Source organism: Typopeltis vanoorti, chromosome 20 (genome assembly GCF_054136105.1).
Source record: "Typopeltis vanoorti isolate ZY-2024b chromosome 20, IOZ_Tvanoo_1.0, whole genome shotgun sequence".
In the NCBI taxonomy this organism is placed as follows: domain Eukaryota; kingdom Metazoa; phylum Arthropoda; class Arachnida; order Uropygi; family Thelyphonidae; genus Typopeltis; species Typopeltis vanoorti.
Genome location: NC_143568.1, coordinates 85,059,394 through 85,073,214, shown reverse-complemented (window position 1 = coordinate 85,073,214; position 13,821 = coordinate 85,059,394). Strand labels below are relative to the sequence as shown.

The window sequence follows — 13,821 nt, the reverse complement described above, 5'->3', positions numbered from 1 at the left end:
TTAGTTTTATTTGACAATCAGAAGAATATTAACAGTAGATTCCAAAAAGGAATAGTAAAACTGTGAGTCTTTAAACTGGAGGAGTTGAGACTGTCAACAAGTAATCAGTAAATAAAAGAATATATTGCAGTCAATGTTGAATAGGAATGAATATGAAAGGATCCTATAGAAAAGAAGAAATAAATGTTTATAATTTTCCAGAAAAGGGCCTAACAAAGAAACTGACTATGAATTTTTGTTGTTGTGAAAATAAGGCGTTTAGTCTGGTAGACGTGATTAAGTATATATTAGACAATCCAAAAATCTCTTAAGGTGTTGATTAATTTTAGAAGGCCTTGGATCCAGTTAATTTTGTAGTTATGTAATTTTATTGAAAATGTATATATTGTTTAAGTTTATTAAATGTGTATAATTTTTGTAATTTGGTCTTGAGTCAGTGATTTTCTGGATTTTAAAAGAAACAGTTAAAAGTCATTGCACCAATCGGAATTGAACCCTTGTGTATAACACTCAGAATAAAAAAAAATCTTTATAGAGATAATCTCAGAACAAATGCTGATTAATAATCTCTTCTCTAAACAAGGTTCTGGAATGAAAGAACCTGCCCTCGCATGAGAGGTCCCAAGAGCTATCCTTCTTTATCCTTAATTGCATGTCCACATGCGTGTGGACATGCAATTAAGGATAAAGAAGTAATCTATTGACAGCTTTCTTGAAAAACTAGGGGTTGTGTATTTATAGAGAGAAACAGTATTGGGAAAGCTGTTTCAAGGAACAAGATGGAATGATGAAGCATTAGCTAATACATTTGGATTTGCACTGTATACAGATGCCAACAACTGCTGCTCTACCTCTTACATGATTAGAGGAAAGCAGAGGAAATGTACCAGTTTAGTCATGAAAATACCTATAAAAAAAGTATAATGAATATGAACAGCCATTGAACAATGTGAAAGTGACTGGAGGGAATCTCTGAGGGGGGAGAGGAATCACCTATTAGGCACATTCTGTTATCTGACTCTGGGTTCGGAAATGCTCTCTTCTGTATACAATCAAGAATTCTTAAGAAAGTTTTTTAATGAAAAATAATGCTAAGTTTTTAAGAAAGATATATCATCATCAAATTCTTGAGGTGTACCCTCAAGGGGTATACAGGGTATGATAGTACTACATGAAAAACTTACATCATTACTAACTTCCTATCTACAGTTTTCCTCCAAATCAATCTGTTACCTGTCAAGACTCCAACATTATCAGATCTTATATTTCTGTCTTCTACGGCACTTTTCACTGTATCAGTCTACCTATATCTTGGTCTTCGTTTCTGCCAACCTTGCAGAGAATACTTGTTTTCTTTCCTCTCCTATTATCAAGTGATAATCTCAGGAATATATATATGTAATATATTAATATATTTAAATGAGGCTAAGGCTAAGCTGGGTGTGAAAGTTAGCTCTGATCTTGAAATGATATCAGAACATATCAAAGATAAGATGGGAGTGAAGTAAGATCTTTCTTGAAGGTAATGGCTGGCCTGGTTAGAGTATCTGCTCTCCAGCCAAAAGGCTTTAGGTTCGAATCCTGCTGTGGGTATGGATGTTTGTGATTGTCTGTGAAAATACTAGTTGTGGTGATGGGGCAGTAGGTGGCATTGGTGTAGATGATAGTGGTAGCTGTGGTTCATTGTAGCTGGTGGATTGAGTGGGGGAGACAGAGTTGTACAGTAGGTGCCCTCCCTCGATGAGTCTTTGGGCTACCTGGAGAGGTAATGTAATAATAATAATGTGACAGAATTGTGTTTTAAAAGCATTGAAATTCGCTGTCTTCACCCCACTTGAGAATGGTGAATAGATCAATGCTTAATACAATGAGTATTACAGATCTTGAAGTGTCTTGAGTACCATCACCAGTATAATTATGAATTGGATTTGAAGTCTGAGAGGAAGTCATTGATATAAAGGTGGAAGCTGAGAGTACAGAACCCCAGGATACTCCAGTATCGATAAATTTGATGAAATGAAGCCATCCACCATGACATGCCAAGATTACTGACTAGGGAGGAAGCCACAATCTAATCACAAAAGGCAGGAGGGAGATCATAATGTCATACGCGATGCCATACACAATCAAATACCTTTGAAATATCAAGAGCTGATTATGTGGATTTCTCCAAATCTTTCCATGGGTTGCATCCCAAATGTGGGAAAAGTTAGGGAGATCTGCTGTAGCATACTAATGGTAAAATCCGTGTATATGATTACTAATTAATTGATGTACCTCAAGGTAGTGAAGAAGCTAGTTGTTGATCGCTTTCAAGAATAATGATTGTGAGAACAGTGTGATAGCTTCATTGCTGACTTATTTCCCTTTTTAGGTATAAACCGGATAAAGGATTGTTTCTGTCCTGTTAGGGAGATTCCAGATGAATGTGGCAACTTAATATAGGGAATACAGGATCAGTATTAATTCTGGAGCACAACTGGAAGGCTACCATCTGGACCAGGATGGATCCCCTCCTGTGGCTTATTAGTGTCAAGATTAACAAGGATTTTTCTGATTTTCTTCTGGCAGAAAGATCAGAGGAGAAATATGGGGAGCAGTTTGTTCTTGCAGGAGATGATTTGTCTTGTTTGTCTAAACAAGAGTTGGAAGAGTAAGTAGTCAAAAATGGCAACATGGTTGTCTGAATTAGGAGAGATGTGCTGTAAAAGCAACAAATAAAAGCTATAAAGTGAGGTATGGAAATCCTAAGCCAGAGCAGATTGAAATGTGGGTTTCTATGTTTGATAGACTTTCACAAGGAATATTGTCTAAGTTGATAAGTTGCATTCCTTTCCTTTTGTTGAACATCATTCAAAGCATAATTTGGATAGTTGAGGTGGACTGTAAACACAGAGGATGCTTGTTGGGATTCAATTAGAAATAGCAGATTTAAATTTTGATGTCAGTAAGTGGTGTTTATCACTGTTTGAATTGATGTTCCAGATGTTGGTGAAATGGATGTGAAAGTATTTTTATTGGATGAAATTTTAGTACATTTTTGTTTATTATATGGGAGATTTTTTTTTTTTTACATCAACAATAATGTTAGCATTTATTTGGTTAAGAATACGGACATGCAGCTGAGGTGAGAAACTTGCATACACAACTTCCCCACTTGTGAGTTCCCAGATTCCAATCCACTTGTGGCCTCGACACACTTGAAGTATAGCAGTGTCTCCTAACATTGCTATACTTCAGCCCCTTCCAGGCACGACCTGGCAGAGTAAGCAGTAGGAAGATTATTTGCCAGCTGATCAGGAAGTCTCCAGATGCATGAAAATCAAGTTTATTCCTGTGTATTACCTGATGGCCAGCCTGTGGAAATGCTTCATTGCTGTACCCTTTGGGAGTTGCTGGCTCCTTAATTCATTGATAAGATTGTTGATTTTGTCCAGAAAGGCCATCATCGTTCTCTGGCATAGCTTGTGCTAAAGTTTGTGTTTCTGTTAAAAATAGGTAAAAATGTTTAATGATAATATAAGCATTTATGTGCTACAAAATGTTTGAAGTGGATTAAAAGTGATTTTTTTAAAAAAATTTTTAGGATATTTTGTTTTATAATTATTGTTAGAGTTAAATTTTTGAGGGATATTGTTATTAATCACTATGATTATTTGTTGTAATTTTATGATTTGGTTTTGTTTGTGAATAGATGAGAAATTAGGGACATATAGTAAGAATATGGACATATGCCAGTCTCCTTTCCATAATGTGGTCTGAAAAGTTCTCGACCTTGACCATAGATGGCAACACTATCAGCAAGATTTTTTTATTTTCTTAGTTGGTACATCAGTCATAAGCATCCATGTGAAATTGCAAAGTCATTCTGTCAAGTAGTTTGTTTTATAGAGCTGTCTGAAGCAAAAGTGTCATCTGTATCCCTTGAAATGGATAAAATTGAGTATTTTGTGGTCATAAAATTCTTTGTAAAAGAAGGTTTAACGCCAAAAGAAATTCATTCAAAGTTCATAAAAGTTTATGGGAAGGAGAGAAAAAGAAGGAGAAGCACTCTTCTCCTTCATTTTCAACATTTAAGAAATGAGCTGCCAAGTTTAACCCCCCCCCCCCCAATCAGCCAGAACATATATATATACATCCAGATAAATCTGGATACAATTCTGTAACATCTATTGAATAACATGGATAAGAGTGCAAGTTGGTCTCACTATTTCAACGACCCCAGCTAGTAGGTTAAACGTGGCTGTACCAGCCTTGAAGATGATCCACGGGAAAGACCTCCAAAAAGTGTAACAATACTAGAAGTCATTGATCAAGTGCACGATATGGTATTGGATGAGTGGAGAGTCAAAATGCATGAAATTTCTGAGACTATATGCATTTCAAAAGAATGTGTGGGCTATATTTTGCATGCATGAAGAATAATTGCAAACGAAAAAGCTTTGTGCAAGATGGGTGCCGCGCTTGCTCATCAAAAACGCACTCGCATGAAAATCTCTGAACAGTGCTTGGAGCGTTTTATCATGAATAAAACTTTTGTGCATCGATTTATTACTTTTGATGAGACTTGGATTCCCCATTACACACCAAAATCCAAACAGCAGTCAAAACAGTGGACAGAAACCTTGTCCAGATCATGAAGACCAGACCTGGTTGTTCAGTGCCAAAGAAGACAACAGGAAACAGGAAAGGTCATAGCATCTGTGTTTTGGGATGCTAAAGACATTTTGTTTATTAATTATCTTGAAAAGGGTAAAACAACAACTGGAGAATATTATTTTGGTCTTTTAACCAGACTAGATGAAAAAAATCCATGAGAAAAGACCCGGTTTGCAGAAGAAAAAAATCATCTTTCATCAGGACAATGCACCTGTCCACAAAGGTGTTTTGGCAATGGGAAAATTAAGGGATTTTCACTATGAATTGTTGGAACATTCACCTTATTCCTCAGATTTGGCTCCCTCTGACTTCTATCTCTTCCTTGCTGGTCACGTTTTTCTTTGGATCAAGAGGTGATTGCAGCTGTAGAGGGGTATTTTGCAGATCTTACTGAGAACCACTACAGGGATGGGATAATGGTGCTGGAGCATCACTGGAATAAATGTATTAGTCTTAAGGGAGATTATGTTGAAAAATAAAAATAATTTTGAAATATAAATTCGTATTTTCATTGTTAGGCCGAGAACTTTTCAGACCACTCTCATACCACTACTCATTCCTTGAACTGACTGTGTGTGTGTGTGTGTGTGTGTGTGTGTGTGTGTGTGTGTGTGTGTGTGTGTGTGTGTGGCAGCAGTAGGATTATTGCTGATCAGGAAACCACCTGACTCGTTACACTCATGTTTCGAGCTGAAGTACTGTGGCAGCTAGCTTGTGGAACTGCTTTACTGTTTGGCATGTCTTTGAAACACAGCACCTCATGCTGAAGTTTTTTTTTTAAGGTCAGATTGCAGTATCCAGTCTGTTGATGATTTGGCAGCAGCTATATTATTACTTCCATTCTGGTGGCCTAATTGCGAGGGTGAGATGAGAAGCCAGAAACCCCTTCAATGACATGGAACAGACATGGCATTAACTGTTTCAGGCTTCTAATAAATAGGATGATGGTGCTTCACCAGGCAATAGTCATCTACCCACATAGAAATATGGTTATTTCTTACATTGCTTACTTGACACATTGAATTGAAATAGGAGAGGTTTTCTCCTCTGGAGGCAGGTTATTGTTTAACAAGTTTTGAGCAAATGTGAAATGTAATATGTTGCATTATTTAAACTGCCTTGTTAATTGCAACAGAGTTGTATAAAAATCCAGTGGACAAAAAGGTAACATGCAATAGACATGTTTATATGCTGCATCATTCAGATAATTTTTACCATTTATTATTCTTCACCTTGGTTAACTTATTTAATTTTTTTTTTTAAATTATCCCTTGAAACATCTCATGCAAAAATAAATGGTACTTAGCAAAGTACTGAGAAAGAATACTGTTCGGGAGTGGCTATTTGCCTAACGTTATTTTAGCTGCTGAGAAAGCAATGTTTCTCTACAACTTTAGCAGCAGCAGCAGAATGCTAACAGTTCTTCTATTAACACCACATCACCACTTCTGAATCATGTTTACTTTCCTATTTCTGTACTAAGCTCAGTTTTTTTAATATCATCATCATCAAATTCCTGCCATGTACCCTCAAGGGGTGTACAGGATATGACAGTACTACATGAAAAAATTACATCATTACTAACTTCCTATCTACAATTTTCCTCCAAATCAGTCTGTTACTTGTCAAGACTCCAACATTATCAGATCTTATATTTCTATCGTCTAAGGCACTTTGTACCGTATCAATCCACCTATATCTTGGTCTTTCTCTGGGTCGTTTTCCTGCCAACCTGGCAGAGAACACTTGTTTTGCTAATCTTTCCTCTCCCATTCTATTTAAGTGACCATACCACCTGAGATTAGCTCTGCTAACGCATTCCTGGATGCTGACATTGTCAAGTTCTTTCCTAATATCCTCATTTTTAATATGATATTGCCATTGATGCCATCTGTTCACGCCTCTAATCTTTCTCAGGACTCTCATATCTGCGGTCTCTAGTCTTTGGTCAAGTGGTTTACTTCTGACCCAGCTCTCAGATCCATAAGGTAAAATTGGTTTGAACACAGTCTTGTATACAGCTAATTTAGTGTTCCGACTAATTTCTTTCTTATTCCATATGAATTTATTCAATTGACTTCCCACGATACCAGCTTTGCTGATTCTGTTGTCTATTTCTATATTTAGTTTACCATCTTCAGTAAAAATTGTGCCTAAGTAGCTGAAATGTTTTACTTGTTCCACAGGTTCTCCATTCACAACACAGTTGACATTTTCAATGATTCTGCCTATTTTCATTGTCTTTGTCTTTTTATTGCTGACCTTCATACCATATCTATTACAACAGCTATTCAATTTAGTCAGAGAATCTTGCAGACTTGTAGCGGATTTATTTAGAAGTATAACATCATCTGCATAAAGCAAAGAGCTGACATTAACATCTCCAATTTTGATATCAGGTTTAATACCACATTCCTTCATAATGTGATCCATATAGATAATGAATAACAGAGGGGATAATGTACATCCTTGTCTCACACCAGATTTAACATTAAACCATCTTCCTGTACTTCCTTCAATTCTAACTGCTGACTTACAACTCAAATAAAGACTTAGTATTGCTTGATATAATGCCCAATTGACACCATATAACTGCAGCGTATTGAATAGCTTCTCTCTTGGCACCTTGTCATATGCCTTTTCCAAATCGACAAAACTTAAATACAGATCTTTGTTATATTCCCATGCTTTCTCGACTATTTGTCGTAAAGTGAAGATCTGATCCTGACAGCCTCTATTTGGCCTGAATCCAGCTTGTTCTTCACCAAGCTTTTCTTCCACAATTCTTCTCAACCGTTTCTCAAGTATACTTGCATAGATCTTGCCATGAACACTCAGTAGGGAAATACCTCTGTAATTCTCACATTCAGTTTTATTTCCCTTTTTATATATGGGTACTATGAGAGCTCTACTCCAATCATCGGGAATTCGTCCCTCTGTCCAGGCTTTCTGAACTATGCAGTGCAGCCACTGTAAGACTCTTATACCACCATACTTCAGCATTTCTGGTCGAATATCATCTACTCCTGCTGCCTTTCCACATTTCAAGCCTTTGATGGCTTTTTCTACTTCAAGTATGGATATGTATTCCTGACTGCATGCCTGGTCAGTGTTTTTTATCACTGTGCTGTCATCACTGCTTGTTTCATTTAGCAGTTTTTCAAAGTAATTACTCCATACTTCAAGGATATCTTTTTCTCCTGTTTTCATTTCACCTTTATCATCTCTAATTCCTTTTACAGCACTCTTTCCTCCATTCCTAAGCTTCTTCAACAACCTCCAGAATATTTTGCCACCTTCTTGATATTTATTTTCTATATTCTTGCCAAAGTCTTCCCATGACTTTTGCTTAGCTAGTTTTACACACTGTTTAGCTTTCTTACATTTGTCTCTGTATTCTGTAAGAGTAAAAGCTGACTTATTTGCCAGGAACTTTTGATATGCTTTCTTCTTTTCCTTCACTGCCTCTTTAACTTCCTGTGTCCACCAGGGAGTTCTGATTTTTTTATCCTTGCACACAACCTCACCACATGCCTCTCTGGCAGAATCAATCAATGTTTTCTTCAGAGTTTGCCACTGAATCTCCAAGGTTTGATTCCTGTTCTCAAACTCTTTCATTTTCTTTTCAATAATCTTTCTGTATTTTAGTCTACAGTTCACATCTGAGAGCTGCTCAACTTTTATTCGCTTTAAAACTTTCTTACATGTTATTCTTTTCAATATGAAATTCAATTTTATCCTGCTCAAGACTAAATAGTGATCACTTCCAATTTCAAATCCTCTGTACACTCTGGTGTCCTGCACCAGGGAGAAAACATCACTATCAACAATAACATAGTCAATGAGACTTTTCTTATTCCTAGCCTCTTCTCTCCATGTGAATTTGTGCACATTTTTATGTTGGAACATGGTGTTAGTAATAACCAGTTCATGTCCTGAGCAGAAATCCAACAGATATTTGCCATTATTATTAGCTTTGTTCTTTTCTCCAAATTTTCCCAAAATATTTTTGTATGTCTCACAATCATTTCCTACTCTACTATTTAGATCCCCAACAAGGACTAACTTTTCCTTTTTCATTGTGTCAGTTGCTTTTTCTAAAGCCTCAAAAAATTCCTCCACTTCTACCTTAGTAGAACCTTCTGTGGGACCATAGGCACAAATAAGTCTCATTGTCCAGTTCCCCATTCTCATATTTGCCCACATTACTCTACTTGAGACTGACTGCCATTCAAGAAGATTAGCCTCGTATTTTGTGTTGAATACTATGGCTACTCCTTCTTTTCCTTGATTGTCATTGCCTGAATATAACATTTTGTATTTATTGCTCAGAAAGATCTTACCAGTTTTGGTCTTTTTTGTTTCAGTCACCCCTATTATGTCGATCTGGTACTTATCTAATTCCTCAGCTAGCTCCATTTCTTTGCCATTCAGGCTTCTTACGTTGATAGTACCGATCTTTAACTCTGGTGATGTTGAGTTGGGGTTTGTTTTCAGATTTGTTCCAATAGCTGACTTTTCGCTGTTTGCCCTGGTTCCCTGGCGAAAACAACGGGGGCCTTGTTTAACCGGGCGATGCCCCAGCCAGCATGAAATTTTGTCATGTTGTACCATCATTTTTTATTTTGGTTTAACCAATAAGAATACAATTTGGTCGGCTAAATCCCAAATTGCCAGCCCATCCTCGTTCGTTCAGTATCAAAGTAGATACCCAACAGGGTGCACCACGAGAAGGTGAGGATTGGACATTAGGTCAGAAGCCCTGGTCGGTTCTCCGCATTCCTTTAAAGGCTATGTGGAGGTCTCCTCTCAGTTATATAGCTTTATTAGATCTATTTTTAATGTTTTAAGAGAGATATTTTCCTGAACTAAGTATTCATCCAGATAGCATCTAGGATTTTAGGACTTGCTGGCCTGGTTGGCTGAGTGATTAGTGTATGTTCTCTAACCAAGAAGTTGCACATTCCATTTGAATGTTTAAATTTCCATAGCTATTATCCGTGTTCAAGTTTCTGGAAGATAAAACTATGTAAACATGGAATGCAGATATATAATTTAAATAAATAAATGATTTAATTAAATTAATAACTTACAAGCTGATGTTTTATTAGCTTAAGCTAGCAAACCATCAGCTTGTAAATTATTTATTTGCATTCCATGTCTGTGTAGATTTATTGTCCAGAAACTGACTTAAATGAAATTACAGGCTTGAATCCCACCGGATGTTTAGATGAATTGTATCACCCAATGTGAGGCCACTGGATTTCTGGACTGTAAAAAGATAAATGAATAAGATACAAAATTATATATATATATATATATATATATATATATATATATATATATATAAAATGAATGAAAAATAAGAAAAAATATCTTTAGCTCATCCACAGTATACTAATGTACTATAGGTTTATACAGAAACCTTTTGTGGGTGAAGCCACATAAAAAAAAAAAATTGTGCAGCAATAAAACAAACAATCATTATATATTCATAGTCAATTTCAACTTGCCAAACTTATTGTTTATTATGTCTAGCCCATTTACAAATTTCTGTTTTCTAAAAAGATGATAGCATACACATTTCAAATTTAATGATAGTTTATTTCCAGTCAGTCACATAATTGTTAAGGGCAGCTCCAACAATCATTAATGCTTGAAATAACCATTAAAAATATAATCTTGGCAGTAAAGGTGCATCAGAACAAGGCAGACTGCTTACAAACCAGATGCTATTGTGGCTGGCCCTTATGCTGTTATAATTTTTATGAATTATATCTTAAATTTTTCTAAAGAAACACTGTCTAATCTTAAAGTTATTACAAATTATTTTTGATAAAAATTCAGAATCTTTTGCATTAAAGTAACTCATTTTTCTAAAAATTTATTCTCTAGGCTATATATATAAACAAGTTGCTTGTTGATAGTGGTGTAGCTTCCTGGATGTGAAGAAATGGTAATGGAGATACCTCATATTATTGCCCAAATCATTAAGTATTTTTATACTTTAAGTACTCTGAAGTTGAATTATGGTTTCAGTTGTGTATTAAGTGAAAATCAAATTTTATATATATAATATAATATAATCTTTGATAGTTTTATACATAATTGTAGACTTTTTAAACCTCAATCTGTGTATGTAAGGACTAATCTTCAGTCTTGTTTTGTGAATTTCTGATGCACACGTAATGTTAGTTTTGTAAATAAAGTTTCATATTAGTTGATTTTTTTTGGATGTCTTGATGACATTTATTGTATATCTGAAAAATAGTAAATTATTTAACATTATTTAACCCATATCCGTATTTAACATATTTGTTTTGAAGGATATCATTACGCATTTGTTCAGAAATGTTTTAGAAGAATTTGGAAATTTGTAATATAATATTATATTTAATCTGATGCAAAGAAGGAAATCTTATCCAGCATTGACATCAGAGTACAAATTCTCAATAGTAAAATTAATAAAATGCATTTGATTATGTCATACCATTTCCAAGAAATGTATTTTGGTGCATATCACAAATTATACCAGTCATCTTAAATTAATACTTTTCCCCTTAATGTGTTAGGCTGAATGAGCTGTCTTGCAAAGTAACTTGGTTCACATAAACTTAATTAATATCATGATAGGCAGGTTAATCCTCTCTAAATAGTCTACCCATGTCTGTCAATATCATATATTCTCTTCCCAGTTTGTTTTCAGGATGAAAAACACGAGTTGGAAAAAAGCTCTGCCAATTCCCATTCACTATGTGAATTGTTAGATCATTTTCACTTGAAAAGCATCTTGTGAAGATATAGGATTTGTATCCAGGTCCTTCCAACTATATGGCATTATTGACAGCCTGAGCTAATATGTGTTAATTTAATGCCCTCCAGTGCTTCATTGAATTTGTTGATGGTATACATCTGATGTTTTGCACGTTTACTGCTGTGATTAACTATCTTTTCAATAAAAGAATATTTCTTAAATCTAATATATGGTTATTTTTCATTAGTTTGACTATCCCACAGTATGTAATGCCTAAAAAGGGCGATAAAATGTTTTGTGATGTAGTTATTCAACTCTTTAAAACTTTTATTTACTCGAGCTCTCCTTTGTACCTTCACAAACATACAATTAATTTCACTGTAGCAAACATGTAGGGATTATAAGAGTAGTTTATTATTTCTTTTAGCAAAGCATTGTCCCTGTGGGATTTGGTGTAGTGAGAGGTCACCATATCTTTTCTTGGATAAGGATCTAAAGTTGTATACTACCATCCCTAAATGAATTCTAATAGTAAATTATAAAAAGGAATGCTTATTTATATCTATTGCTTCAAAAATGTTTTACAAATCAGTTAAAGAATTTCATGTTCATTTCAAGCAACCTTAACCCACAATACAAACTTGTATACTAGTTAAAATTTAGATCTCTTTGTTCTGGATATTAGGTATTGAGGCATGCTGTAGATTCAGGAAAGAACACAATGATTAATGATAATAAGAAATCAAATGTATATAATTAATGATGAATGATAGCCAGCTTTCTCATTAGTTTTAAGTTTATCTTTGTTAACTGAAAATAAGCAGTGTGTTATCTTGTAACAAACATATAACTTAGAAGCTTAATGCAGCTAATCAAAAATTCACATTAGACACAGTCTCAACAAATAATCTTAAGTAGCTTTTCTCTCATGTTAACTTATAGCAACATATAAAGTCCTATTAAGTATACCACAACAGAGCACACTGTTCTTTAAGTTACACATGCACATTCATACATGCTAGATTTCTGTATGAGGGAAGTCATGAGGTGTGAGCACAAATTCACACACACAGAGAAATTCGTCTAAGTCATGCTGCAGCATTAATAAGTTACTGTGTTTCCATTAGTTTGTAGAATAATTCTTGGATATTCTTTATAGGGCAGTAATTCTTCCAGCCTTCTGTGTAAGAAATTTCTTGGATAGTACTCTGCATAGTTGAGTCTAACATTCAATGTGACATTATACTAGGAACTTGAAGTAAACACCTGAATTAAACTTTTCATTTAAAGCACTGTTTCTTTTATGAAGGTTTCTTGAAAGTTAACAGATAAATAGCATCAGATTCATCATCTTGATATTCCAGCAGAGCTTTCATTATTCACTTCTTTTCTGGTACTTTTTGCTGCTTCCACAATTCTCGTTTCACTGTCATTCTTAAATGGTCAAATCTCAACCTTCCGAGTTTCCTTTTGCCCCTCACCTCAGACTCATGAGGTTGATCTTTTAAGCTTGCTCTTCACTACCTTTTATAGAGTATACTCTATACAGTAACGTCTAACTTAGCATATAATGCCACTCAAATTTTGAAAAACTTGTGATAATTCGGTCATGGAGTGGTCTATATGTATCACTGAGTTCTAACACCTGTATTGTTAATAAATAAAGTACTGAAAATTTTCATGAAAAAATCATGATGTTTTTAAAATGTTTAAAGTATAAAAGAAAAAGCTAAGCTATTTGTGCGATGGAGCAAGGCCCTTTATAATGACTAAGTTGGTTTAAAAGTTAAATTTAATCTTTTTTTAAGTGAAGGATATTAATTTACATACCGGTCTTGAAGGTAAAGCTGGTAAAAACATGATAAAAGATTTGATTAGCGAGATGGTATGGAAAAGTGGTGAGCACAAGATGGTGAAAACTGAGTGAAGAAAATACATTCAGATAAACAAGACATAAAAACCAATGATGAATAAAATGAATTAGGCAAATTTTGGATTTGAAAGAATTGAGATTGAGGGGGGGGAAAAACTGTTATATACATAGTAAGTCAGCAACAGACATGGTGAGTGTCTGCAGTTACATTTTAAACATCATCAGATGGGGAAGAAAAAAAAAAAGCTGAAACTGAGTTAGCTGCATTTTTTTTTAAGCATATTAGGAGGAGTTTGGTTGGTTTGAGAGTATTTGGGAATTGAGCTGGTTTGAGAGTATTTGGGAATTGAGCTGGTTTGAGAGTATTTGGGAATTGAGCTGGTTTGAGAGAGTGCAATTGTTTGTTTAATTGCATGGGTAGCACAGTAAATAGGTCATGTTTATGATGTAGTGGATGGTTCTTATTGCTAGCGATTCAGACCAACATAGTTTGGATTCATTTTCCTGGAAATCAATAATGGTAACCTTTTCGATT

The 13,821-nt window shown here is 34.9% G+C and overlaps 1 protein-coding gene across 1 annotated transcript in view; it reads left to right on the top strand.

Moving 5' to 3' along the window:
* LOC150095622 (A-kinase anchor protein 1, mitochondrial-like) overlaps window positions 1-10,772 on the top strand; it is a 103,147-nt gene extending 92,375 nt beyond the window's left edge. The window contains exon 9 of the mRNA XM_090410567.1: window positions 10,555-10,772. Within this exon, the coding sequence (XP_090266693.1) occupies window positions 10,555-10,608 (54 nt within the window). The 3' untranslated portion in view covers window positions 10,609-10,772. The remainder of the gene's footprint in view (window positions 1-10,554) is intronic.
* Window positions 10,773-13,821: the final 3,049 nt, after the last annotated feature.